Source organism: Syzygium oleosum, unplaced genomic scaffold (genome assembly GCF_021117445.2).
Source record: "Syzygium oleosum isolate NSW1041296 unplaced genomic scaffold, Sole_v2.1 Sole_v2.24, whole genome shotgun sequence".
In the NCBI taxonomy this organism is placed as follows: Eukaryota; Viridiplantae; Streptophyta; class Magnoliopsida; order Myrtales; family Myrtaceae; genus Syzygium; species Syzygium oleosum.
The window spans coordinates 5342454-5370317 of record NW_026607508.1 but is presented as its reverse complement, the minus strand read 5'-3'; the positions used below and the strand labels follow the sequence as shown (position 1 = coordinate 5370317).

The 27864-nt window shown below is 44.4% G+C and overlaps 1 protein-coding gene across 1 annotated transcript; it reads left to right on the top strand.

Moving 5' to 3' along the window:
• The first annotated feature begins 358 nt into the window (after positions 1-358).
• On the top strand, positions 359-23836 carry LOC130134844 (uncharacterized). Its single transcript, XM_056302587.1, has 2 exons — positions 359-920; positions 23595-23836. Exons 1-2 carry the CDS (start codon positions 359-361, stop codon positions 23834-23836), a joined length of 804 nt encoding a protein of 267 aa, XP_056158562.1.
• Positions 23837-27864: the final 4028 nt, after the last annotated feature.

Genomic DNA, 27864 nt, shown 5'->3' with positions numbered 1-27864 from the left:
TTATGGGTGAATTGAGTGCTCTAATGGTTGAAGTGCAGGTGCGTCTGGACTCGAGGTAAGTACACGAAACTTATTGATTGTGATCTCGTGTTGTGGTGGTGATTGCCTGCTAAGTGAATTATCATCTTGATTCACTGCCTAGGTCTAGACTGATATAGTTGGCCTAGGTCTCTAATTCCTTAATGGAATTATAGCAAGTGGGTGAGTGATAGAAGTTGTGAGAATGAGCGGCCAAGGAAGAGGTGCAGGAAGGGGTGTAGAAAGGGGAGTAAGAGGTCGAGGTGGTGCTTGAACTAGAGCTGTAGAAGACCCCAGAGTTGATGGAATTTTAAGGACACTTGAGGAAGTTGGGACTTTGATGGGTAGGCAGACTCAGGAGCGAGCTGCCAATATAGCTCAGGCCGCTGAGGCCGTTGCAGCTGCTGCTGTTGCCAATCATGGGAATCAGGGTCAAGGTCAAGGACAAGCCCAAGGACCAGTAAATGTGAATAGGCAGATGCCCCAGTTAGTAGAGCAATTTTTGAAGTTGAAACCCTCAAAGTTTGATGGTAAAGGCGACCATGAGGCTGCATCGCTTTGGGTAGAGGAATTAGAAAAGGCCTTTGAGGTACTAGGGTGCACCGAAGAAGAGAAAGTAACCCTGGCGGTGTACCAGTTCCAAGGAAACGCAAGTGATTGGAGGAAAGCTACCAGAGGAAGGGTGTTCCTTGCTGGTGCCACCCAGACTTGGGCGATGTTTGTGGAAGTCTTCAATGGTAAGTACTTTTCTGAGAGTGCCCGGGAACGAAAATTAGCTGAATTCATGAGATTGCGTCAGGGACAAATGTCTGTGGATCAGTACGAGGTAGAATTTTCTAGATTATCCAAGTTTGCCCCAAGGATGGTAGAGGATCCTTTGGACAAGGCTCGAAGGTTCCGAGGTGGGTTGAAACCGGACCTTTGTAGCCAAATGATTTCATTGAACTTAAGATATTATAATGAGATTTATGAGCGGTCCCAAGCGATTGAGCGTGATTTGGCGGATAGCGGTACCGCTTCTAAGTCGAGGTTTGCCCCGGCTAGGGACAACTGCCACTTCGGAAAGAAACCGATGGCGGGAAATCAGTGTTTTGTCCCACCCGTTAAGACTACGCATGACAACTTGCCAAACAGTGTTTGATTCTATTCTTTTGTTCCCAGAATCAGTTTGGGAACAGAAATGCGTTTGTTTAATTTTTTGATTCTGGGCACAATTTTGTCAAAAATTGTTCCTGTAATCGCTTTTGGAGCAGAATCAAGAATAAAAAACGTAGCTTCTTGATTCCTGGGAACAATTTTGAGAATCAATTTTTTTTCTTCTTCCTTTTCTTGGTTTTTAATTTAGCTTCTAATGTCCGGCCCGAGGACCGCCCTCGCCGGATCTGACGAGAATAAAATATTTTAATAAAAAATATTTTACCGGCCATGGCCATAAAAAAGAAAAAAATATATTTTTAATAAAAATATTTTAATAAAAAAATATTTTACCTGCCATGGCCAGTGACCAGGCCATGGTAAAAAAAGAAAAAAATATATATTTTTAATAAAAATATTTTAATAAAAAAAATATTTTACCGGCCATGGCCAGCGACCAGGCCATGGCAAAAAAAATAAAAATGTATATTTTTAATAAAAAAAATATTTTACAGGCCCTGGCCGGCGATCAGGCCATGGCCAAAAAAAAGAAAAAAATATATTTTTAATAAAAATATTTTAATAAAAAAAATATTTTACCAGCCATGGCCGGCGACCAGGCCATGGCCAAAAAAATAAAAATATATAATTTTAATAAAAAATATTATTAATAAAAAAAAAAATTTATTGGCCATGGCCGGCGACTAGGCCATGGCCCAAAAAAATAGAAATGTATATTTTTAATAAAAATATTTTAATAAAAAATATTATTAATAAAAAAAATATTTTACCGGCCATGGCCGGCAACCAGGCCATGGCAAAAAAAAATTAAAAATATATATTTTTTAAAAAAATATTTTACCGGTCATGGCCGGCGAGCAGGCTATGGCTAAGAAGGAGGAAAAGAAAAAAAGAAAAGAAAAAAAGAAAGAAATATTAAAATATTTAAAAATATTATTAATAAAAAGAAATTTTGTGGCGTTACCAAACGCATTTATGTTCTTTTTCTATTCCAGGGATGGAATTTTGGGCCGTTAACAAATGCCTTAAAATACTCAGAATCAATTCCGGGCACAGAATCAAAAAGAATCATTTCTGCGCAGAATCTGTTTCCGGGCACAGAATCATTGTCATGCGCAGCCTAAGAAGAATATCGGGAAGCCGAAATCACTTGAAGTTGTGTTATGCGTTAATACTCCGTTGATTGATCAGGTATTAGTTTCGTTAGGATGCTTGGATTGTAAGATAGTGACTGGTGATAGAGAAGAAAGGATAGACCTGGCAGTCTTAGTCATGTATGATTTTGATGTGATTACTAGCATGGATTGATTGACTAAGCAGACGGCTATAATGGATTGTAGTAGCAGGGTGATCCAATTTAATCTGGTTGAACATCCTAGATTCGAATTTGTGAGAAATCGAGGAGAAACCTCAATTCCTTGGATTTCATCACTGGAAGTGACTAAGTTGTTGGACGAAGGGTGCCAAGGATTCCTAGCGTCACTAGTTGATTCGACGATTGAGGAGCCGAGGCTAGAGGATATAGCCGTGGTGCGCAACTTTCCCGATGTCTTTCCTCAGGAATTGCCGGGATTGCCACCAGAAAAAGAAGTAGAGTTTGTAATCGAGTTGGCCCCTGGGACAGAGCCGATCTCGAAAGCACCCTATAGGATGTCGTTATCGGAATTGAAAGAATTGAAAGTTCAGATGCAAGAGTTGTTGGACAAAGGTTTTATTCGTCCAAGTACGTCTCCATGGGGAGCGCCAGTGTTGTTTGTAAGGAAGAAAGATAGGTCGTTGAGGTTGTGTATCGATTATAGGTAGTTGAACCAAGTGACTATCAAGAATAAATATCCCTTACCAAGGATAGATGATTTGTTTGATCAATTACAAGGGGCTTCGGTATTTTCTAAGATTGATTTGAGGACGGGATATCATCAGTTGAGGATTAGGAAAGAGGATATACCGAAGACAGCATTCAGGACGAGGTATGGGCACTATGAGTTTATAGTAATACCGTTTGGTTTGACTAATGCCCTTGCTGCCTTTATGGACTTGATGAATCGTGTGTTTAAAGAGTTCTTGGATCAGTTTGGTCTAGTCTTTATAGACGATATATTGGTGTACTCGAAGAGCCCGGAAGAGCACGAGTTCCATTTGAGTAAAGTTCTACAAACTTTAAAGGAACACACACTGTACGCCAAGTTTAGTAAGTACGAGTTTTGGTTCAGTCGTGTAGCATTTCTTGGACATGTGATCTCGGGGGATGGAATTTCAGTAGATCCGGCAAAGATTGAAGCTGTGATAAAGTGGCCGAGACCGACGACGGTAATCGAGGTTCGAAGCTTCTTGGGTCTGGCAGGATACTATAGACGTTTTGTGGAAGGATTTTCGGCAATAGCAACACCGTTGACACATTTGTTGAAAAAGGAAATAAGGTTTGAATGGACCGACAGATTTGAAAGGAGTTTTCAAGAACTAAAACATAGATTGACAACGGCGCCGGTGTTGACTATTCCATCAGGACTAGGAGAATATGAAATTGATAGCGATGCGTCGTTAAAAGGATTAGGGTGTGTACTCATGCAAAATGGACGAGTAGTGGCCTACGCATCAAGACAGTTGAGACTGCATGAGCTGAACTACCCGACGCACGATTTGGAATTGGCCGCAATAGTATTCGCCCTTAAGATTTGGCGACATTACTTATGCGGAGAGAAATTTCAGATATATACGAACCATCAAAGTTTGAAATATCTATTTTCTAAAAAAAAGCTTAACATGAGACAGCGTCGTTGGATGGAATTACTTAAGGATTACGATTGTGATATTTTGTATCACCCCGGAAAGGCCAACCGGGTAGCTGAAGCATTAAGTCGAAAGTCAAGCATCGTATACTTGTTAGTTAAGGAATGGACCTTGTTGGAAAAGGTTCGAGACTCGGAATTTAGACTTGAAGTAAGTCAAGTCTCGAGTTTGCTAGCCACACTAAGGATCGAACCAGAAATCCAGACTAAGATTAAGGCTTTACAATCTACATACCAAGAAATTCAGAAAATTCTGGAAATGGATGTTACTAAGAGGAAAGCGAACTTTCAAGTATCCAAAGACGGGATCTTGAAGTTCCGAGGAAGGTTGTGTGTGCTCGATGACGCAGAACTTAAGGAGGAAATCTTATCGGAAGCACGCCGTAGCAAGTATAGCATACATCCTAGTAGTACGAAAATGTATCAGAACTAGAGACAGTACTATTGGTGGAATTGCATGAAGGTGGACATAGCTAAAAATGTAGCTAAGTGTTTAACATGCTAGCAAGTGAAAGCGCAACATTGCAAGCCCGGAGGATTGTTGCGACCATTGGAAATCCCTGAGTGGAAATGGGAGCACGTGACTATGGATTTTGTAATGGGATTACCAAGGAGCCAAAAGGGCCATGATTTCATTTAGGTGATTATGGATAGATTGACAAAATCAGTACACTTTTTGGCAGTGCGGAAAGACAGATGCGGATCGAGGATAGGAAGGAACAAGTCTTAAGGATTAAGATGATTTGGGAACACCCCGGGACTGAAGGCGCTACTTGGGAAAGCGAGGAGCTGATGAGACGTCATTACCCCTAGTTGTTTGAATAGTTTGGCTTGGATTGTAAATTTCGAGGACGAAATTTTTATAAGGGAGAAAGAGTTGTGACATTCCAAATTTCGACCCACTTGGTATTTATGAAATGCATGATTTCAATAACGCACTTGTAGCAAATCTTGCCCAGACTTGATCACTCTCGGGATACGAACCAGTAAGAAAGGCTAATTAGGGAATTTAATTCGCGCAGCCATAGAACTTGATCATGCACGGACTTTCGACCATAAGGATTTCGAGGTGATATTTTGGGCTAATATAGACCGATCTAAGGTTGGTCATGGATCGATTTGCGAATGCCATATAACTGGATCGCGGGTGATTCCGCCTCGCCAGGATATGAATTTGCGAACGATCCCAAACCTGTTCCAAACGATCGCGATCTTTAGAACTGGTGATTGATCTTCGTAATTATATGACAATCGAGGTCGTCATGACTCAAGTGAGCTTAAACGTGGTTCGATTTAGTATCGACCACCGGTCGAATACACGAATTTTCCCGGAAGCTGCCCGTTAGTTTGAGATAAGCTCAAGTTGTGTTTATTTGAGTTTGGCTATTAAATAGAGACCGAGTTTGGGCATCGAAAATTTCGATAGTCATGATACAATATTTGGACGACGTCAGAAGTACCGTGGTCATTTTTGAATTTGCTCGAATTCGTCAGAAATTTGGAAATTTGGAAGAAAATGGAAAATGACCATTTTACCCTTGAGATTTTATGAAGGACAAGTATAAATGAGAGGGGCATTTTGGTCATTTTACACCAACTTTAGAGATACAAATTTTTTGACGGTTTTGCCCCTGCACTTTTTGTGAAATTCCAATTTTGCCCTTGGATATTTTTGATGGGATTCGATTTGGGCCATCGATTTTTAGATAAGATCGAATCGTGGTCGTCGGATTAAAAGTAGAGAGAGAGGTAGGATGGTAATTTTACCTAGGGGTAGACTAGGTTTTCTTTTCTTTTCTTTTCTTTCTTTTCTCTCTCTCTTCCCTCATTTTTCACGATCACTCTCTCCCTCTCCTCCCTCTCTGGCCGTGACTTCCTCAGCCCACTGTCCTTCATGTGAGTTGGCCTAACCCTCGCCTAGAATAACGGGTAATTTCGGGTTAGTTCGGGCCCGTTTTAGCAAGTTTTAGGGGTTATTCGTAGAGAAATGGTTGGACTGCTTTGGCTAAGCTATTTGGATGAAATTGTGATGATTTTTTGAGGTGGATTGGAGGTTAGGATTGATTGATTTTGTGATTAGAATAATTACGAGTGATTATTGTGACTTATTGCGTGAAAAGCAGGCCTAAATGTGCCGTTTATAGTGATTTTTCTGTGGTGGCCGAATCACTGTTTATTCTGTGGCTGAATTGATGCATATTGGTGTTTGAGACATAGTGCGTGTTGGTTTGGGGTTGTCGGTAGGAGTACGACGCCCGTGAGTGGTGAAATTTGGCTTAAAATGCAAAAATTCGCGTTAAATTGTGCACGTGCAAATTGAATTGGTAAAATTGTGAATTGGCATGGCTCACTGGTGGTAGCCTGTATATGTTGGATGATGTGTGCGAATCGGTCGTATGAAATTGGCATGAGATTGGGTGCCGATGTGTTACATGGTCATTAAATACCCTGAGGCGTTTTTACGCGGGGTCTAGTTAATAAATGGAAAATGTGTGCACGTGTGATAACATAATCCCTGATGCATTTTACGCGGGGAATTGAACCCGTCCGGAAGCATGTTACACGGGACAATGCACGGTTTTACCGGAAGACCGCCAACCTGTCATGCCCCGAACCCTACGGCGTGCGAGCATCCCAACATAGGTCGAATTTGAGTGCGACGTCCCAGGACTCGTCGCCGACCCAACGCCCAACGCAGAGATCAAGGCACATGCGGAAGCAATATGAAAACACCTATACAATATAAAACAACAGACCAACGATAGCCCCAACCAACACACAATGGGATAACAAAAATTCACTAGTATTAACCAGGGAAACATATACAGTATCCAATACAACAATATATACACCACGAACCAAAAACGGATCGGTCTCCTCTCTAAGCCATCTCGATATGTCCAAGCTATATAGGAATACGGCTTCAGGTATACTCCGCCTTCGTCAATCCAAACTACACTCGAGTGCTTGATATAAGATCTATCATCTCCTAGAGGGTACTCCACCTCTTGCTTATCCACGTGACTGGGGATCCCAAAACGAAGAGGCGGGCCTCCAGGGTTCATGACTAGGGGTCTGAAATATTGGGTCTTAACAACAATGAGACGAATCTCAGCGAGTAAAACCCCCTAAACCTAAACTAGGCTAACATGCACCTCTTGACAGGCAAATTAAACACAGAACAGTGCAACAGCCAAAGCAACAACAATTAACCTAGGCCCTCGGGCCCAGATCGAGTACATCACTGACAGTGTAGGTTAGACATAACACAATAATACTCATGGCACATACGCGATCACACTTAATCACACGTACGCCATACGCATCCTCATACTCATTAGTGCCTGTGCAACACACAAATCAACGAGTCGCACATACTCGCACACTTACCAATGCACTCTTGCATACACATGCCGTCATTATGACCATGCTCATGATCTAGCTAAATACTGTACACTAGCACACTGCTCATTTTCTTAATTAGAGCTCGACCCGCGTAAAACGCATCAGGTCTATAATCAATACCAACATTTCCTGGATCGCGTAAAACGCATCAAGCCCAGTGTCTCTAGTCCGCGTAAAACGCATCAGGCATAACACCGATCTCCTTACGGACCAAAACCCGCGTAAAACCCATCAGGCTGGCCGTCTTCCGGTAGAACCGGGCATTGTCCCGCGTAAAACGCATCAGGGTTCTTAGTGATCACATATGCACACAGCCAGTTTTATCTGAACCCCGCGTAAAACGCAGTTTTAAGGCACATGCTCATGTCAGGCCCGCATACTCGCACAATTTTCGTCTCATGTCCATTCTCAGCATACGAAATGCATGGCCATGAAATTCCCACACTCGGGCAATAATGCAATGTACTATAAGCATCAAATCCCAACATAGGCACCTCAACAAAATATGCCAAAATCAACGGGCATTACAACGAACTTGCCCAATTAAACCAATAATCCAATTCAACTACACGTTCCCAATTATTCGCATTAACATGCTCACTTAGCCAATTTAACACCATTTGGCACAACACGCAATTGGCATTCACAATTCATAAACTTGGGCACTAGAATTCACGCCAATTATTGGCCAATCACACACCGCACTAATTGGCCATACAAACACGCGGCATGACAATATACAACTGAGCACACTCAAGCACAAATCAACCATTAATCGGTCAATCAAGGCACTCCCGGCAATCATACAATTTAGTTCCCAATTTGTCCAAATTTGATCCGATTAATCTTCGATGTGGACAGCCACTAATCAGCACTTTCTCGGCTTCTAATCCGCCTCCAAATCAGCATAAATCAACCACCAATTAGACAATTTAAGGCATTTCCGAACATACACAATTAAACCCCAACTCGTCCGATCTTAGTCCAATTAATCCCCGGTATGAACAGCCATGGACCAGGTCTATCTAGGCCAATAATTCTCCATATACACGGCCAGTTAATCCACCAAAATTATCATAACACCAGTCACTATGATCGGCACCATAATTACCCCCCCAAAATAGCCGAACTTGGTCCCAATCAATCCTGATAAGGCAGCCACCAATTAGCACATTCTCGGCCAATAAATTACCCTCAAACATTCCATTAAGCTCCCCAAATTACTCCCAAATCAGCCACTAGTCCATAATCCAATAATCAAGCCCTAACGGTCTAATTAACCCTTAAATTGTACCAATCAAACACTAAATTACCCTGAACCCGTCTAGAAATGCATAATCGTCCTAATTAGGGTTTAGAGGATTATACTCACCTAATCCTAAGCTGAAAGGGCGGCTGAACCGGCGGCGGGCACGGCGGCGACGGGCGGCGGGCACGGCGGCGACGAGCGGCGGCCTTCGGCGGTCGGTCTCCCACGGTGGCGGCTCCGGCGTGGTCCTCACGCCAAACGAGGGAGGGAGAGAACGGCGAGAGAGTGAGGGGGTGATCGGTGGGGGTGGCGGTGCACGGCGGCTGGCGGTGGCGTGGATGGCAGCGCTCCTCCGGCGAGCGGCGGCTCTCGGCCGAGAGAGAAAGGAATAGGCGAGATTGAGAGGGAGAGAGAGATGGCCGGCGAGAGGGGGAGGGAAAAATGAGGAGAGAGAGAGGGTGAGAGAGAATATAAATTATTGGGGGTGTAATGATGAGGTTTGACCAATCTTTGGTTAATGCCTATCTTGCCCTTACAATCAAAGGTTAGGATTAAACCTTATCAAAATATCCAAGGGCATTTTAGTCCAAAATATTTCTGAATTATTGGGCTGAAATATCCAATTAAATCCCCAAATTGCCCTCCAATAATTCTCACAAAATTCGGAATACCAACAATAGGCCTAGGGCAAAATCGCCATTTTCCGATTTTGGGCCGAATTTTCATTTTTCGACCGTACTGACCCCAAATATATTTGGCCACACTAAAATGACGTCGCCCTCGCAAAATAGTCGCACATGCCCACGAAATTCGACGTCCAAGTCCGGATCCAATTTCACAATCAAAATTGCCCAATTACAATTTTAGGGTCTCTCACTAACGGCGCGGCTGTTTAGGGGTTACGCGCATCGACCTAGGGTTACTCGAGTCGTGACGGTCTCGATTACCGGGAGAACGAGAGGAATTATCGCTTGTTCCGGAGGTCACGATCGTTCGGTTCAAGTTTGGGATTTGTTCGCCGCGCGTACTCTCGGTCGTGCGGAATCACCCGCGATCCAATCGTACGTCACTGGCCAAACTAAATCCGTCACCTCCTAGGATCGGCCTACATTTGCCCAAAATATTCCCTCGTCGTTCCTCGGAATCGGTGCTCGATTCGCGATCGGGTCCCTGGTCCACGTACCGTTTTCCTAATTAGCCATTCCCTATTGGTCAGTATCCCGTGAAGGATCCGTTCCGGGTGAGACTTACTAAAATTAAATGAGAATAATATCAATCTCATTGATCCCGGAAATGGGTTGAAAGTCAGGATGTTACAACTCTTCCCCCCTTATAAAAATTTCGTCCTCGAAATTTGCAATCCAACTCGTTTACTCAAACAAATGGGGGTACTGACGTCATCTTACTTCCTTGCTTTTCTAGGTGGCGCCTTCGGTTCCATGGTGCTCCCATACAACCTTGACCATCGGGATCGTCTTATTCCGAAGTACACGATCCTTTTGTCCTCTATCCTTACAGGTCTTTCCACGTACGACACTTTGTCGTCCACGTCTATCTCCTCGTACCTCAAAACGTGGGTCGGATCTGGTTCATACTTTCTCACATCGACATGCGGAATACATTATGCACTTGGGACAGGTTGGGCGGCAAGGCAAGTCGATAAGCCATATCCCCAATCTTTTCCAAAATCTCAAATGGACCGTCATGCCTAGGGCTAAGTTTTCCTTTCTTGCCAAATCGGGATAATCCCTTTTATAAGCGACACATTGAGAAACACATGATCTCCAACCTGAAACTCAAAGGTCGTCGCCTCCGATCGGCATAGTTTTTCTGGCGACTCTGCGCGATCCTTAGCCTTTCCCGGATGATCTCAACGGCTTCAATCGTCTGTTGTACTAATTCTGGCCTGTGATACTTCGCTCCCTTACTTCATCTCAACACACTGGCGTCCTACACGTTCTGCCATAAGGTGTCTCAAATGGTGCCAACTCAATATTCTGCTGAAAGCTGTTAGCGTAGGCAAGTTCAATCAAATGCCACTGATCTTCTCACTTGCCCTAAAAGTCTAATACATATGCTCTCAGCCTATCCTCTAAAGTTTGGATCGTCCTTTCAGACCAGCCATCCGTTTGTGGATTATAGGTCGTACTGAACTGTAACTTCGTTCCTAGGGCCGATTGTAAACTTTTACAAAAATTGGCCGAAAATCTCGGATCACGGTCCAAAGTGATCGTTACCGGTACTCCAGGAAGACGGACTATCTGGCGCACACACAATTCCACATACCTTTCCAACTCTAAGTCGTTTCGCACTACCAGGAAGTGCGCTGACTTAGTCGGTCGATCTACTATCACTCAAATGGAATCGTGTCCTCTCTGGCTCCTTGGTAATCTCGTTACCAAATCCATCGTGACGTGTTCTCATTCCCATTCAGGGATCTCTAATGGTCGCAACAATTCCCCAGGCTTACATCGCTGTGCCTTCACTTGTTGACACGTCAAACACTTGGCCACATCTGCCTTGATTCCATTCCGTCAATAATGCTACTGTAAATTCTGGTACATTTTCGTGCTGCCCGGGTGAATACTATGATTGCTCCTATGAACTTCCGATAAAATCTCTTCTTTAAGCTCCAAATCATCGGGCACGCATAAACATCCTCAAAACTTCAAAATTCCATCCTTGGACACTTGGAAGTCTGGTTTCCTCTTAGTGCCATCCATCTCTAGACTCTTCTGAATCTCAGGGTCCGTAGACCGCAACGGCTTAATTTTGATTTGCACTTTCGGTTCCATCCTAAATGCAGCCACCTCGAGACGTGACTTGCTTCGAATCTAAATCCCGAGTCTCGTACCCTTTTCTAACAATGCCCATTCCTTAACCATCAAATGTACGACACTTAACTTCACACTCAATGCATCAGCTACCCGGTTGGCCTTTCCGGGATGATATTGTATCTCATAATCATAATCCTTCCACAATGCCATCCATGGACACTGCTTCATTTTTAACTCCTTTTTGAGGAAACAGATATTTGAAGCTCTAGTGGTCGGAATAAATCTGAAATTTCTCTCCACATAAATAGTGTCACCAAATCCTAAAGGCGTAAACGATTGTTGCCAACTCTAAATCATGCGTCGGATAATTCATTTCATGCGGCCTCATCTGGCGCGACGCATATGCAACTACCTTTCCATGCTACATCAAAACACATCTAAGTCCTCTTAATGACGCGTCACTATCGACCTCAAATCCTTCTGACCCGGACGGAATAGTCAATACCGGGGCAGTTGTCAGCCTATGCTTCAACTCCTAAAAACTCCTTTCACACTTTTCATCCCACTCAAACTTAGTTTCCTTCTCAAGCAATCGCGTCAACGGTGTGGCTATCGACGAGAACCCTTTCACAAAACGTCGATAAGAGGCAGTCAATCCTAAGAAACTTTGAATCTCTGTCACTGATGTCAGTCTCGGCCACTTTATCACGGCCTCAATCTTCGTAGGGTTTACAGAAATTTCATCTCCCGAAATTATGTGTCTAAGGAACGCTACTCCGCTAAGCCAAAACTCACACTCACTGAACTTGGCGTAGAGTGCGTGTTCTCTTAAGGTCCGTAGTACCTCAGTCAAATGTACTTCATGCTCTTCCGAGCCTTTCGAATACACCAATATATCGTCAATGAACACTATGACGATCCGGTCCCAAAACTCCTTGAACACCCTGTTTATTAGGTCCATGAAGGCAGCAGGGGCATTGGTCAATCTTAGAGAACACTGAGGCTCCTTGCAATTGGTCAAACAGGTCATCAATCCTCGGCAGTGGGTACTTATTCTTAATCGTCACCTGATTCAACTACCGATAGTCGATACACGACCTCAATGTCTCGTCCTTCTTCCTTACAAATAGGACTAGCGCTCCCCATGGAGACACACTAGGAAGAATGAAACCTTTATCCAACAATTCTTGCATCCGGACTTTTAATTCTTTCAATTCTGACAATGACATCCTTTTAGGCGGCTTCGAGATTGGCTCAGTCCAAGGGCCAACTCGGAAACACATTCCACTTCTCTTTCTGGTGGCAATCTCGGCAATTCCTGAGGAAAGACATCGGAAAAATTGCATACCACTGCTATGTCCACTAGCCGCACTTCCTCTGTCGTCAAATCAATCACACTTGCTGGGGAACTTCGACAACCCTCATCCAACAACTTGACTGCTTCTACTGGTAAAACTCAAGGGATCGAGGTTCCTCCTCGACTCGCTACAAACTCGGATCTAGGGTGTCCAGCTGGACTAAACTAAATCACTCTGCCACTGTAATCCAGCACAGCATTCTTAACTAACCAACTATCACATCATGATCAATTGATTAGGCCTGTCCACAAATCTCCTTATAGCCCTTCAGACTCAGCGATATCGTCTCTCTACGGAAATTCGGTTTCAATCCATCACGGAACTTCCGGGCCTTATCCAATAGGTCCCTCATTATTTTTGGGGTGAACCTGGATAACCTAGCAAACTCAGCTTCATACAGGTCCACTATCATATGTCCTTAATGGAACCTCATAAATTCAACCAACTTCCGTTCTCATGCCCTCTCGGGGTAGCACTTGCCTTTGAAGGCCTCAACAAACACAATTCAAATTTGAGCAGTACCAGCAGGAAACATTCTTCCTCTGGTGGCCTTCTACCAATCACTTGCATTTCCTTGGCCTTAATCAGGACTTTCATTATTACCAATAGCAGCAGCTGCAGCGGCCTCAACAGCCTGAGCTTTAGTGACAGCTCGCTCTTGAGTCTGCCTACTTATAAGATTACCAATTTCCTCAAGTGCCCTCACGACCCTGTCCACTCACGGGTCCATTGCAGCTTGGTTCTCAGAACTTGATTGGCCCCTTTTATCTTTACCTCTGAAGCTCAACCTTACAGGTTTCTATCACCACTCACCTACCTGCTATAATTCCACTCAGGAATTAGAGACCTGAACCAAGCTAAACCGGTCTAAGGTCCTAGGCAGGGAATCAAAACAGCATTCAACCACTCAGCAAGCGACTAAGCTAGAAATAGCACAAGACCTCAATCAAGGAGGTACGCGTACTTACCTCAGGTCCTACCGCACCTGTACTTTACGGGTCATTTCACATATGCACTCAATCAAAGCACAGACAGTCAGGAGGTAGACTTAGCACACAAGGTCTCCCTATTAGCTACCCAAGGTCATCTCTCCTTATCACTCCAGGCTTAGACCGAATTGGACCGAGCTAACCTTGCTCTGATACCAAATCAAACAGGGATGTCACGCCCCGAACCCTACGGCGCGCGAGCATCCTAACATAGGTCGAATTTCAGTGCGATGTTCCAGGACTCGTCGCCGACCTAACGCCCAACGCAGAGATCAAGGCACATGCGGAAGCAATATGAAAACACCCGTACAATATCAAACAACAGACCAAGGATAGCCCCAACCAACACACAATGGGATAACAAAAATTCACTAGTATTAACTAGGGAAACATATACATTATCCAATACAACAACATATACACCACGAACCAAAAACGGATCGGTCTCCTCACTAAGCCATCTCGATATGTCGAAGCTATATAGGAATACGGCTTCAGGTATACTCCGCCTTCGTCAATCCAAACTACACTCGAGTGCTTGATATAAGATCGATCATCTCCTAGAGGGTACTCCACCTCTTGCTTATCCACTTGACTGGGGATCCCAAAACGAAGAGGCGGGCCTCCTGGGTTCATGGCTGGGGGTCTGAAATATTGGGTTTTAACAACAATGAGACGAATCTCAGCGAGTAAAACCCCATAAACCTAAACTAGGCTAACATGCACCTCCTGACAGGCAAACCAAACACAGAACAGTGCAACAGCCAAAGCAACAACAATTAACCTAGGCCCTCGAGCCCAGATCGAGTACATCACTAACCCTGTAGGTTAGACATAACACAATAATACTCATGGTACATACGCGATCACACTTAATCACACGTACGCCATACGCATGCTCATACTCATTAGTGCCTGTGCCGCACACAAATCAACAAGTCGCACATAGTCGCACACTTACCAATGCACTCTTGCATACACATGCCGTCATTATGACCATGCTCATGATCTAGCTCAATACTGCACACTGGGACACTGCTCATTTTCTCAATTAAAGCTCGACCCGCGTAAAACGCAGCAGGTCTGATCCGCGTAAAACGTATCAGGTCTATAATCAATACCAACACTTCCTAGCCCGCGTAAAACGCTTCACCCCCAGAGTCTCTAGCCCGCGTAAAACGCATCAGGCGCAACACCGATCTCCTTACGGACCGAAACCCGCATAAAAAGCATCAGGCTGGCCGTCTTCCGGTAGAACCGGGCATCGTCCCGCGTAAAACGCATCAGGATGGGTTCAACCCCGCGTAAAACGCATCAGGATGGGTTCAACCCCGCGTAAAACGCATTAGGGTTCTAAGTGATCACACATGCACACAGCCAGTTTTATCTTAACCCCGCGTAAAACGCATCAGGGTATTTTAGGTGATCACATGCTCATGTCAGGCCCGCATACTCGCACAATTTTCGTCTCATGCCCATTCTCAGCATACGAAATGCGTGGCCATGAAATTCCCGCACTCGGGCAATAATGCAATGTACGATGAGCATCAAATCCCAACATAGGCACCTCAACAAAATATGCCAAAATCAACGGGCATTACAACGTGTTCAATGCCACCAAGAACTTGCCCAATTAAACCAATAATCCAATTCAACCACACGTGCCCAATTATTCGCATTAACATGCTCACTTAGCCAATTTAACACCATTTGGCACAACACGCAATTGGCATTCACAATTCATAAACTTGGGCACTAGAATTCACGCCAATTATTGGCCAATCACACACCGCACTAATTGGCCATAAAACACGCGGCATGGCAATATACAATTGAGCAAACTCAAGCATAAACGTTTACTCAAACAAATGGGGGTACCTACGTCATATTACTTCCTTGCTTTTCCAGGTGGCGCCTTCGGTTCCATGATGCTCCCATACAACCTTGACCATCGGGATCGTCTTATTCCGAAGTACACGATCCTTTTTGTCCTCAATCCTTATAGGTCTTTCCACGTACGACACCTTATCGTCCATGTCTATCTCCCCGTACCTCAAAACGTGAGTCGGATCTGGTTCATACTTTCTCACATCAACACGTGGAATACATTATGCACTTGGGACAGATTGGGCGGCAAGGCAAGTCGATAAGCCATATCCCCAATCTTTTTCAAAATCTCAAATGGACCGACATACCTCGGGCTAAGTTTTCCTTTCTTGCCAAATCGGGATAATCCCTTTTATAAGCGACACCTTGAGAAACACATGATCTCCAACCTGAAACTCAAAGGTCGTCGCCTCCGATCGGCATAGTTTTTCTGGTGACTCTGTGCGATCCTTAGCCTTTCCCGGATGATCTCAATGGCTTCAACCGTCTGCTGTACTAATTCTGGCCTGTGATACTTCGCTCCTTTACTTCATCCCAACACATTGGCGTCCTACACGTTCTGCCATAAGGTGTCTCAAATGGCGACAACTCAATATTCTACTGAAAGCTGTTAGTGTAGGCAAGTTCAATCAAATGCCACTGTTCTTCTCACTTGTCCTGAAAGTCTAATACACATGCTCTCAGCCTATCCTCTAAAGTTTGGATCGTTCTTTCAGACTAGCCATCCGTCTGTGGATTATAGGTCGTACTGAACTGTAACTTCGTTCCTAGGGCCGATTGTAAACTTTTCCAAAAATTGGCCGAAAATCTCGGATCACGGTCCAAAGTGATCGTTACCGGTACTCCAGGAAGATGGACTATCTGGCGCGCACACAATTCCGCATACCTTTCCAACTCTAAGTCCTTTCGCACTGTCAGGAAGTGCGTTGACTTAGTCGGTCGATCTACTATCACTCAAATGGAATCGTGTCCTCTCTGGCTCTTTGGTAATCTCGTTACCAAATCCATCGTGACGTGTTCCCATTCCCATTCAGGGATCTCTAATGGTCGCAACAATTCCCTAGGCTTACATCGCTGTGCCTTCACTTGTTGGCACGTCAAACACTTGGCCACATCCGCCTTGATTCCATTCCGTCAATAATGCTACCGTAAATTCTGGTACATTTTCGTGCTGTCCGGGTGAATACTATGACTGCTCCTATGAGCTTCCGATAAAATCTCTTCTTTAAGCTCCAAATCATCGGGCACGCATAAACATCCTCAAAACTTCAAAATTCCATCCTCGGACACTTAGAAGTTCGATTTCCTCTTAATGCCATCCATCTCTAGACTCTTCTGAATCTCAGGGTCCATAAACCGCAACGCCTTAATTTTGATTTGCACTTTCGGTTCAATCCTAAATGCAGCCAGCTCAAGACGTGACTTACTTCGAATCTAAACCCCGAGTCTCGTACCCTTTTCTAACAATGCCCATTCCTTAACCATCAAATGTGCGACACTTAACTTCAGACTCAATGCATCAGCTGCCCGGTTGGCCTTTCCGGGATGATATAGTATCTCATAATCATAATCCTTCCACAATGCCCGGTTGGCCTTTCCGGTATAAATTTGAAATTTCTCTCCATATAAATAGTGTCGCCAAATCTTAAGGGCGTAAACGATTGTTGTCAACTCTAAATCATGCGTCGGATAATTCATTTCATGCGGCCTTATCTGGCGCGACGCATATGCAACTACCTTTCCATGCTGCATCAAAACACATCTAAGTCCTCTTAATGACGCGTCACTATCGACCTCAAATCCTTCTGACCCGGACGGAATAGTCAATACCGGGGCAGTTGTCAGCCTATGCTTCAACTCCTAAAAACTCCTTTCACACTTTTCATCCCACTCAAACTTAGTTTCCTTCTCAAGCAATTGCGTCAACGTCGTGGCTATTGACGAGAACCCTTCCACAAAACGTCGATAACAGCCAGCCAATCCTAAGAAACTTCGAATCTCCGTCACTGATGTCAGTCTTGGCCACTTAATCACGGCCTCAATCTTCGTAGGGTTTATAGAAATTTCATCTCCCGAAATTATGTGTCCAAGGAACGCTACTCCGCTAAGCCAAAACTCACACTCATTGAACTTGGCGTAGAGTGCGTGTTCTCTTAAGGTCCGTAGTACCTCAGTCAAATGTACTTCATGCTCTTCCGGGCCTTTCGAATACACCAATATATCGTTAATGAACACTATGACGATCCGGTCCTAAAACTCCTTGAACACCCTGTTTATTAGGTCTATGAAGGCAGCAGGGGCATTGGTCAATCTTAGAGAACACTGAGGCTCCTTGCAATTGGTCAAACAGGTCATCAATCTTCGGCAGTGGGTACTTATTCTTAATCGTCACCTGATTCAACAGCCGGTAGTCAATACACAACCTCAATGTCTCGTCCTTCTTCCTTACAAATAGGACTGGCGCTCCCCATGGAGACACACTAGGACGAATGAAACCTTTATCCAACAATTCCTGCATCCGGACTTTTAATTCTTTCAATTGTGACAATGACGTCCTTTTAGGCGGCTTCGAGATTGGCTCGGTCCCAGGGCCAACTCGGTAACACATTCCACTTCTCTTTCTGGTGGCAATCCCGGCAATTCCTGAGGAAAGACATCGGGAAAATTGCACACCACTTCTATGTCCACTAGCCGTACTTCCTCTATCGTCAAATCAACCACACTTGCTAGGGAACTTCAACAACCCTCATCCAATAACTTGACTGCTTCTACTGGTAAAACTCAAGGGATCGAGGTTCCTCCTTGACTCCCTACAAACTCGGATCTAGGGTGTCCAGCTAGACTAAACTGAATCACTCTGCCACTGTAATCCAGCACAGCATTCCGTTTAACTAACCAACCTATGCCCACAATTGCATCAAGGCCACACATAGCTAGAATTGCTAGGTTTATCCTTTCTTCTCTATCACCAATCACAAAAGTGGCAGCCCTTTCTATCACATCATGATCAATTAATTAGGCCTGTCCACAAATCTCCTTATAGCCCTTCAGACTCAGCGATATCGTCTCACTACGGAAATCCGGTTTCAATCCATCACGGAACTTCCGGGCCTTATCCAATGGGTCCCTCATTATTTTTGGGGCGAACCTGGATAACTTAGCAAACTCAGCTTCATACAGGTCCACTGTCATCTGTCCTTAATGGAACCTCATAAATTCAACCAACTTCCGTTCTCATGCCCTCTCGGGATAGCACTTGCCTTTGAAGGCCTCAACAAACACAATCCAAATCTGAGTGGTACCAGCAGGAAACACTCTTCATCTGGTGGCCTTCTACCAATCACTTGCATTTTCTTGACCTTAATCAGGACTTTCATTATTACCAATAGCAGCAGCTGCAGCGGCCTCAACAGCCTGAGCTTTAGTGGCAGCTCGCTCTTGAGCCTGCCTACTTATAAGATTACCAATTTCCTCAAGTGCCCTCACAACCCTATCCACTCACGGGTCCATTGCTGCTTGGTTCTCAAAACTTGATTGGCCCCTTATATCTCTACCTCTCAAACTCAACCTTTTAGGTTTCTATCACCACTCACATACCTGCTATGATTTCACTCAGGAATTAGAGACCTGAACCAAGCTAAACCGGTCTAAGGTCCTAGGCAGGGAATCAAAACATCATTCAACCACTCAGCATGCGACTAAGCTCAAACAGCACAAGACCTCATTCAAGGAGGTACGCGTACTTACATGAGGTCCTGCCGCACCTGCACTTTACGGGTCATTTCACATATGCACTCAATCAAAGCACAGATAGTCAGGAGGTACACTTAGCACAAAAGGTCTCCCTATAAGCTACCCAAGGTCATCGCTCCTCATCACTCCAGGCTTCGAACGAATTGGACCGAGCTAACCTTGCTTTGATACCAAATCAAACGGGGATGTCACGCCCTGAACCCTACGGCGCGCGAGCATCCAAACATAGGTCGAATTTGAGTGCGACGTCCCAGGACTCATCGCCGACCCAACGCCCAACGCAAAGATCAAGGCACATGCGGAAGCAATATGAAAACACCCGTACAATATCAAACAACAGACCAAGGATAGCCCCAACCAACACACAATGGGATAACAAAAATTCACTAGTATTAACTAGGGAAACATATACATTATCCAATACAACAACATATACACCACGAACCAAAAACGGATCGGTCTCCTCTCTAAGCCATCTCGATATGTCCAAGCTATATAGGAATACGGCTTCAGGTATACTCCGCCTTCGTCAATCCAAACTACACTCGAGTGCTTGATATAAGATCGATCATCTCCTAGAGGGTACTCCACCTCTTGCTTATCCACTTGACTGGGGATCCCAAAACGAAGAGGCGAGCCTCCTGGGTTCATGGCTGGGGGTCTGAAATATTGGGTTTTAACAACAATGAGACGAATCTCAGCGAGTAAAACCCCCTAAACCTAAACTAAGCTAACATGCACCTCCTGACAGGCAAACTAAACACAGAACAGTGCAACAGCCAAAGTAACAACAATTAACCTAGGCCTTCGGGTCCAGATCGAGTACATCACTGACCTTGTAGGTTAGACATAGCACAATAATACTCATGGCACATACGAGATCACACTTAATCACACGTACGCAATACGCATGCTCATACTCATTAGTGCCTGTGCCGCACACAAATCAACGAGTCGCACATACTCGCACACTTACCAACCACTCTTGCATACACATGCCGTCATTATGACCATGATCATGATCGAGCTCAATACTGCACACTGGCACACTGCTCATTTTCTCAATTAGAGCCCGAACCGCGTAAAATGCATCAGGTCTGACCCGCGTAAAACGCATCAGGTCTATAATCAATACCAACACTTCTTGGCCCGCGTAAAATGCATCAGGCGCAACACCGATCTCCTTACGGACCAAAACCCGCGTAAAACGCATCAGGCTGGCCGTCTTCTGGTAGAACCGGGCATCGTCTCGCGTAAAACGCATCAGGACGGTTCAACCCCGCGTAAAACGCATCAGGGTTCTTAGTGATCACACATGCACACAGCCAGTTTTATCTGAACCCCGCGTAAAACGTATCAGGGCATTTTGAGTGATCACATGCTCATGTCAGGCCCGCATACTTGTACAATTTTTGTCTCATGCCCATTTTCAGCATACGAAATGCGTGGCCATGAAATTCCCGCACTCGAGCAATAATGCAATCTACTATGAGCATCAAATCCCAACATAGGCACCTCAACAAAATATGCCAAAATCAACGGGCATTACAACGTGTTCAATGCCGCCAAGAACTTGCCCAATTAAACCAATAATCCAATTCAACCACACGTGCCCAATTATTCGCATTAACATGCTCACTTAGCCAATTTAACACCATTTGGCACAACACGCAATTGGCATTCACAATTCATAAACTTGGGCACTAGAATTCACGCCAATTATTGGCCAATCACACACCGCACTAATTGGCCATACAAAGACGCGGCATGGCAATATACAATTGAGCACACTCAAGCACAAATCAACCATTAATCGGTCAATCAAGGCACTCCCGGCAATCATACAATTAGTTCCCAATTTGTCCAAACTTGATCCGATTAATCTTCGATGTGGACAGCCACTAATCAGCACTTTCTCTGCTTCTAATTCGCCTCCAAATCAGCATAAATCAGCCACCAATTAGACAATTTAAGGCATTTCCGAACATACACAATTAAACCCCAACTCGTCCGATCTTAGTCCAATTAATCCCCGGTATGAACAGCCATGGACAGGTCTGTCTAGGCCAATAATTCTCCACATACACGACCAGTTAATCCACCAAAATTATCACAACACCAGCCACTATGATCGGCACCATAATTCCCCCCCCCCCCCCAAAATAGCCGAACTTGGTCCCAATCAATCCCGATAAGGCAGCCACCAATTAGCACATTCTCATCTAGTCCATAATCCAATAATCAAGCTCTAACGGTCTAATTAACCCTTAAATTGTACTAATCAAACACTAAATTACCCTAAACCCGTCTAGAAATGCATAATTGTCCTAATTAGGGTTTAGAGGATTATATTCACCTAATCCTAAGTTGAAAAGGGCGGCTGAACCGGCGGTTCCTGGCAGCGGGCACGGCGGCGACGAGCGGCGGCCTTCGGCGGTCGGTCTCCCACGGTGGCGGCTCCGGCGTGGTCCTCACGCCGAACGAGGGAGGGAGAGAACGGCGAGAGAGTGAGGGGGTGATCAGTGGGGGTGGCAGTGCACGGCGAGTGGCCGTGGCGTGGACGGCGGCGCTCCTCCGGCGAGCGGCGGCTCTCGGCCGAGAGAGAGAGGAATGGACGAGATTGAGAGGGAGAGAGAGATGGCCGGCGAGAGGGGGAGGGAAAAATGAAGAGAGAGAGAGGGTGAGAGAGAATATAAATTATTGGGGGTGTAATGAGGAGGTTTGATCAATCCTTGATTAATGCCCATCTTGCCCTTACAATCAAAGGTTAGGATTAAACCTTATCAAAATATCCAAGGGCATTTTAGTCCAAAATATTTCTGAATTATTGGGCTGAAATATCCAATTAAATCCCCAAATTGCCCTCCAATAATTCTCCCAAAATGCGGAATACCAAAAATAGGCCTAGGGGCAAAATCGTCATTTTCCGATTTCGGGCCGAATTTCAATTTTTCGACCGTACTGACCCCAAATATATTTGGCCACACTAAAATGACGTCGTTCTCACAAAATAGTCGCACACGCCCACGAAATTCGACGTCCAAGTCCGGATCCAATTTCACGATCAAAATTGCTCAATTACAATTTTAGGGTCTCTCACTAATGGGTGGCTGTTTAGGAGTTACGCGTATCGACCTAAGGTTACTCGAGTCGTGACGGTCTCGATTACTAGGAGAATGCGCGGAATTATCGCTAGTTCCGGAGGTCACGATCGTTCGGTTCAAGTTCGGGATTTGTTCGCCACGCGTACTCTCGATCGTGCGGAATCACCCGCGATCCGATCGTACGTCACTGGCCAAACTAAATCCATCACCTCCTAGGATCGGCCCACATTGGCCCAAAATATTCCCTCGTCGTTCCTCGGAATCAGTGCTCGATTCGCGATCGGGTCCCTTGTCCACGTACCGTTTTCCTAATTAGCCATTCCCTATTAGTCAGTATCCCATGAAGGATCCGTTCCGGGTGAGACTTACTAAAATTAAATGAGAATAATATCAATCTCATTGATCCCTGAAATTGGTCGAAATTCAGGATGTTACACAACTTGATGCGTTTTACGCGGGTTATGCCGTTAAAGGGAGAACGATGTTGCGCCTAAGGCGTGTTACGCGAGCTAGAGACACCGAGCCTGAGGCGTTTTTATGCAGGCTATAGAAGTGTTGTTCAACCTAATGCGTGTTACGCGGGTTGTGTTATAAAAAAAGGAGATCGGTGTTGCGCTTGAGGCGTGTTCGTTTACGCGGGCTAGAGACACTGAGCCTGAGGCATGTTCGTTTACGTGGGCTATAGAAGTGTTGTTGGACCTGAGGCGTGTTTACGCGGGTCAGAAATGAATTGGATGCGTGCGCCTGAGTGAAATGATGAAAGTGTGATGTTGTATCTATTATGCGAATATTGGTGTGGTTTTAGTTTGAATGGCATCTTTGAGTATGGCATGTTATCGGTTGTCAATGGTAGCGTTTGATTTAGCATGTGAAGTTTCGTGTGTATCAAGTTGAATTGTTGGTGCCTGCAATTGTTCTGGTTTACTGATTGTGTGATTGGCGTGCTTGAATGTGACCAGAGATACGTGTTAGCCTAGGTTGGGTTTAGGGTGTTACTTGCTGAGATGTGATCTCATGGTTTTACTTAAAACCATTTCAGACCTCAGACTTGGATAATAGATAATTAGCCGCCTCACCGTTTTGGAATACCAATGCTTTTTGACCACTCAACAGTAGAGTTCCCTATAGATGAACAGTATACTTGGATTAAGCACACCAGTGAGATTCAGGTAGACGTAGGTGTCCCAGAGTGGCAGACTCACACTTATACAGCCTGGACTTTCCGGGATGGGGCAAAGGAATTCGGGCCTGCTAGAGGTTTTGATGCTCCCTACAATGCATTTGGAGACTGGGATCCTTTTACCGTTCCTCCCCTTGATGGTGAGTTGACTAGTACCGGCCCTGGCCCTGCATAGTCGGCCCCTTCGATTACCCCCGCTGAGTCCGTACCTATGGTGGCTGAACCACAACCCGAGCTCGAGGTACCTTACCAAGGACCGATTCCAATGGATCTAGGCTCAGACGATGAACCCGTAGAGATGGAGCCAGTGGAGAATCCAGAGGTGGAGCCCGAGGAAGAGCCCGAGGAGAAACCCGAAGAAGAAGAGCCCGAAGCGGAACAGGAGGAAGAGCCTGAAGAAGTGGAGCTTGAGGATGAGGAACCGGCTGAGGTCCCGTGGAAATCGGGAGATATAGATGACCCCATTGTGATCGAAGCTGATTCTGAGCCTGCTGAGTCTTCGGAGTCTTCAGGGAATGAGACTGACTTCGATGAATCTGACTCTGAGTGGACCCCCCATCTAGAGCGACTAGGGGTTAGTTAGGAGTTTTAGGGGTTGGACCTATTTTTGGTGAGGAGTCTTTTTGATAAAGGGTTAGTCTACCGGGCTGCTAGTCCCTTTTTGTTATTGGCGGTCGTTAGTTTCGAAAGTTTGCTGGTGTGCTAGCTTGTATTGGATATTGTATATTGTGGGTGTAATATAGTGTTTGATGGTTTGGTGATTTGTCTCTCCCTATTACCCCATGATTATATCGTCAGGGATTTGTGTAATCGTTTCCGCTGCATTTGATTATGATGTTTTGGGTTGGGTCGGCGATGTTTCCTGGGACGTCGCACTTTTTGACCGATCTTGGGGTGTCGCGCCCTCGTCGGGGTTCGGGGCGTGACATTATGTTTTTTTTCTTCGATCCTTAGCTGATCAATGGGAAGTTGGATAGTGATTGGTTTGACAGGATCTTCCTCCTCTTTATATTTATCTATCTCCTCAAGCTTGATTAGAAATGATGTAATCATGGATACCATGCTTCTATTGACTTTGCCAGTATCCATTCCACCCCAGCCATCAGGTGTGATTATTTCACTCTTGAATGTCCACAAAGGGGGTGTATATTTGACACAGTAATTATACCGGCCACTATCTTTACCCAAAAAATCAATAACTTCACCTTATCTTCATGCTTTTCGAACAAATAGCTTATCACCTCGGCGAGTCTTTTTCTTCTTTTTCTCTTCCCGATCTTCGTTCTCCTGGAGATTTAGTTGGCTGATCGGGACCTCGTCCATGCCACCCCATCTGTCCGGTACAATGTCTTCATTTTTAAACGCCCATGGTGGTGGAGTATATTTGACACGGTAATTATATTTACCGCTGTCTTGACCGAATAAGTCTACGATTTCACCTTCCCTAGATGATTTGTGGGTGAAACGCCTTTCACCCTGTCGGACTTTTTCTTTCTCCTTTTCATCCTTATCTGTTTCATCTTGAAGCATTTCCTTCTTAGGCAGGGCTTTCTCCTCAAGGCTGATTTCATCATCCATACCACCCCAGCCATCAGATACAATTACTTCATTTTTGAATGCCCATGACGGTAGGGTATATTTCACTTGGAAGTTCTATTTTCCGGAGTCTTCTCCTAAGTTGTCCATGATCTCACCTTTTAGGAGTGCTTCTTGACAAAAGCGGGCATCTCCTAAACGATAAGCTTTAACCTTGACCTCATATTCATCTTCACTGTCAGACTTGATCACTGTTTCTTCATCCTTGATCATGTTTACCGTATTGTGCTCGGGAAGAGGATTTTGATGTACATTTGGCTCGGGCTCTTGAAAGTTCAATATCTTCTTGTCAATGAGCTATTGAACCTTGTACTTTAGAGTGGGACAATTATCTACATCATGTCCCCTTTCTCCCATGTGATAGGTGCAGGTTTTTGATTCATCGTATCAAGAAAATCTTACGGGATTGTCTCTCGGTACTTCTTTGGCTACCAATGCCTTTCTAAAAGCATTGGTAATAGTTTTGACAGGGGTCGGGGCAATAGTGTGTATTGCTTCATGGGTCTTTTATTTGGCTCGAACTGCCTTGGATTTTTTCAAGCGACATTTGATTACATTGGAAATGATGCTTGATGAGTATTTGGGCTAGACACCATAGCCACTTCTCGGATGGGCTCTTTGTCTTTTTTCGCGAGGTAAGGCCTTCGTGTTGCTATTTCTTGAGCCTTCTTCTCTTTCAATCCTCATTCAATTCTCTCACCCACTTTTACCAACATGGTGAATGTTTGACGGCCTGATACATGAAGCTTGTCATAATACTCAATTGGCAATGATTTTAGAAAGAGCTCAATGAGCTCGTCTTCACTTATGGCGGACTTTACTTGTGAGGCAACAGCTTTCCATCTCTGAGCATAAGCTCTGAACCCTTCATTCTTTCGTTTCTTGGTTCTGATGAGATCTTCTCTAGTTGGGAGCACTTCAACATTAAACTTGTACTGGCGAAAGAATTCTCCTGCCAAATGATCCCATTCAGTGAAGTCTTCTATGTCGAGGGATGTGTACCATGCAAGGGCCGCTCCTCTCAAACTATCTTGAAATGTGCTAATAAGAAGTGGTGTGTTATCTGAATATCTCGCCATCTTACGGAGATAATACTTCAAATGGCTTTTGGGACAACCAGTGCCATCATACTTGCTCACGAACTCTGGTTCTTTATAATTTTCTGGAACAACCACCTTCGCATACGGCGAGAACTTGTCGAACCTTTGAAGTTCATAACCTTGGCTTGCTAAGCACTCTTCAATTTTGGCTAATCTTTTCGCTTCTTCTTCATCCTTTGTTTTGGATGTCTTCTTGATTTGATCATCATCTTCCAAATTTACCACCTCAGGCGTAGTCTTTGGAGGATTTTCTTGAACCGGTTCTTTGTTTCTGACTGGGTCTTCAATCGGTGTTTCGGTAGCGTTTGAAGTTCCCACATTTGGAGTAGCAGGATAAGATCCTCGAGATGCGGGAATAAAAGCCTTCATTTCTACCATCATTGCAACCATTTGGGTCATTTGGTTCTCGACTTCAGCTAGTCGAGCACGAGTCTCTTCTTCCACCATTCTAACTTGTAAGCGAGTCCGAGGTCTTTTACCTTCCGTTGCTAAACAACCTGCTTCATAAAAAAGACCCGATATTAGCATAGTAAAATAATCATGAAACCCTACATTCTTTTAATTGTATGGTTTCATGAGATTGTCAAGGATAAGAAATTTCATACAAGCCTTGGCTTTGTATAAAATTCTTCATCAATATCTTTCTCAAGCAATCATACAATTCAAAGAATTGTAATCCATGGTGATTCCTTTATGTTTTGAAATCATGTTTTGAAATTATCCATGCATGTTTAAAAAGTGATCAACTAATCATTGCATATAAAATTTGAAATTGTTTAACATCGAGATTTTAAACTCAAATGGAAATCTAAATCATCCAATCTTAAGCTTCTTGCTAGCTATGGTAGCTTCTGTCTTTTGATATTCCTCCCATTCCTTGGCTCGAGATTCCCATTCTTCTACATCGATCACGACCTCTTCAGGAATGTATGGTTCCACTCCAGGCATATTTGGAACAATGTATTCCGGGACATATTCATCTATAGGATCCGGTACAACGCTCAATGGGACATATAGCTTGACATCAATTGGACGCTTATTTTCCATCCATTTGATGTATTCTTTGGAGGCCATGCAAATCTTCATGTCTTCTTCCAAGCTTTTTGTCTACTCGATTATTTGTTCGAGTGGGTTATCCAAAGATAAGATAATTTTGTGAATTTTAGCTTGAAGGCTATTCTTCTTTTCTTCAGGTATAGTTCCACTTGGGATATCAAAGGTGAACTCTTCGGGATTCCATATCGGTGGAACTTGTTGAAGTATCCCGAATTGTCTTATAACCCTTAGAGGGCAATAAGCTGTTCTTCCACTCAAACCAAGCAATGGTACCACATTTCCCTCTCGGCTTGTGATCTTTGCTTTGCTAATTTTTGGCCAATTAATCCGCCATTGGATTTGATCAGGAGTTAGGGCTCTAATGAAAATGGCCCAATCTAAGAAATATTGTTTGGGTAATTTGCTTTGGAGACGAATATATCGTTCGATTGGATTTGTCGCCAAACAAATT

Bases quoted from the DNA above. Each gene is read 5' to 3' on its own strand.
- LOC130134844 (XM_056302587.1), top strand. From the start codon at position 359: ATGGGTAGGCAGACTCAGGAGCGAGCTGCCAATATAGCTCAGGCCGCT. The intron at 921-23,594 runs GTGGGTTGAAAC...ACCACTCAACAG, and splicing joins CAAGGCTCGAAGGTTCCGAG to TAGAGTTCCCTATAGATGAA.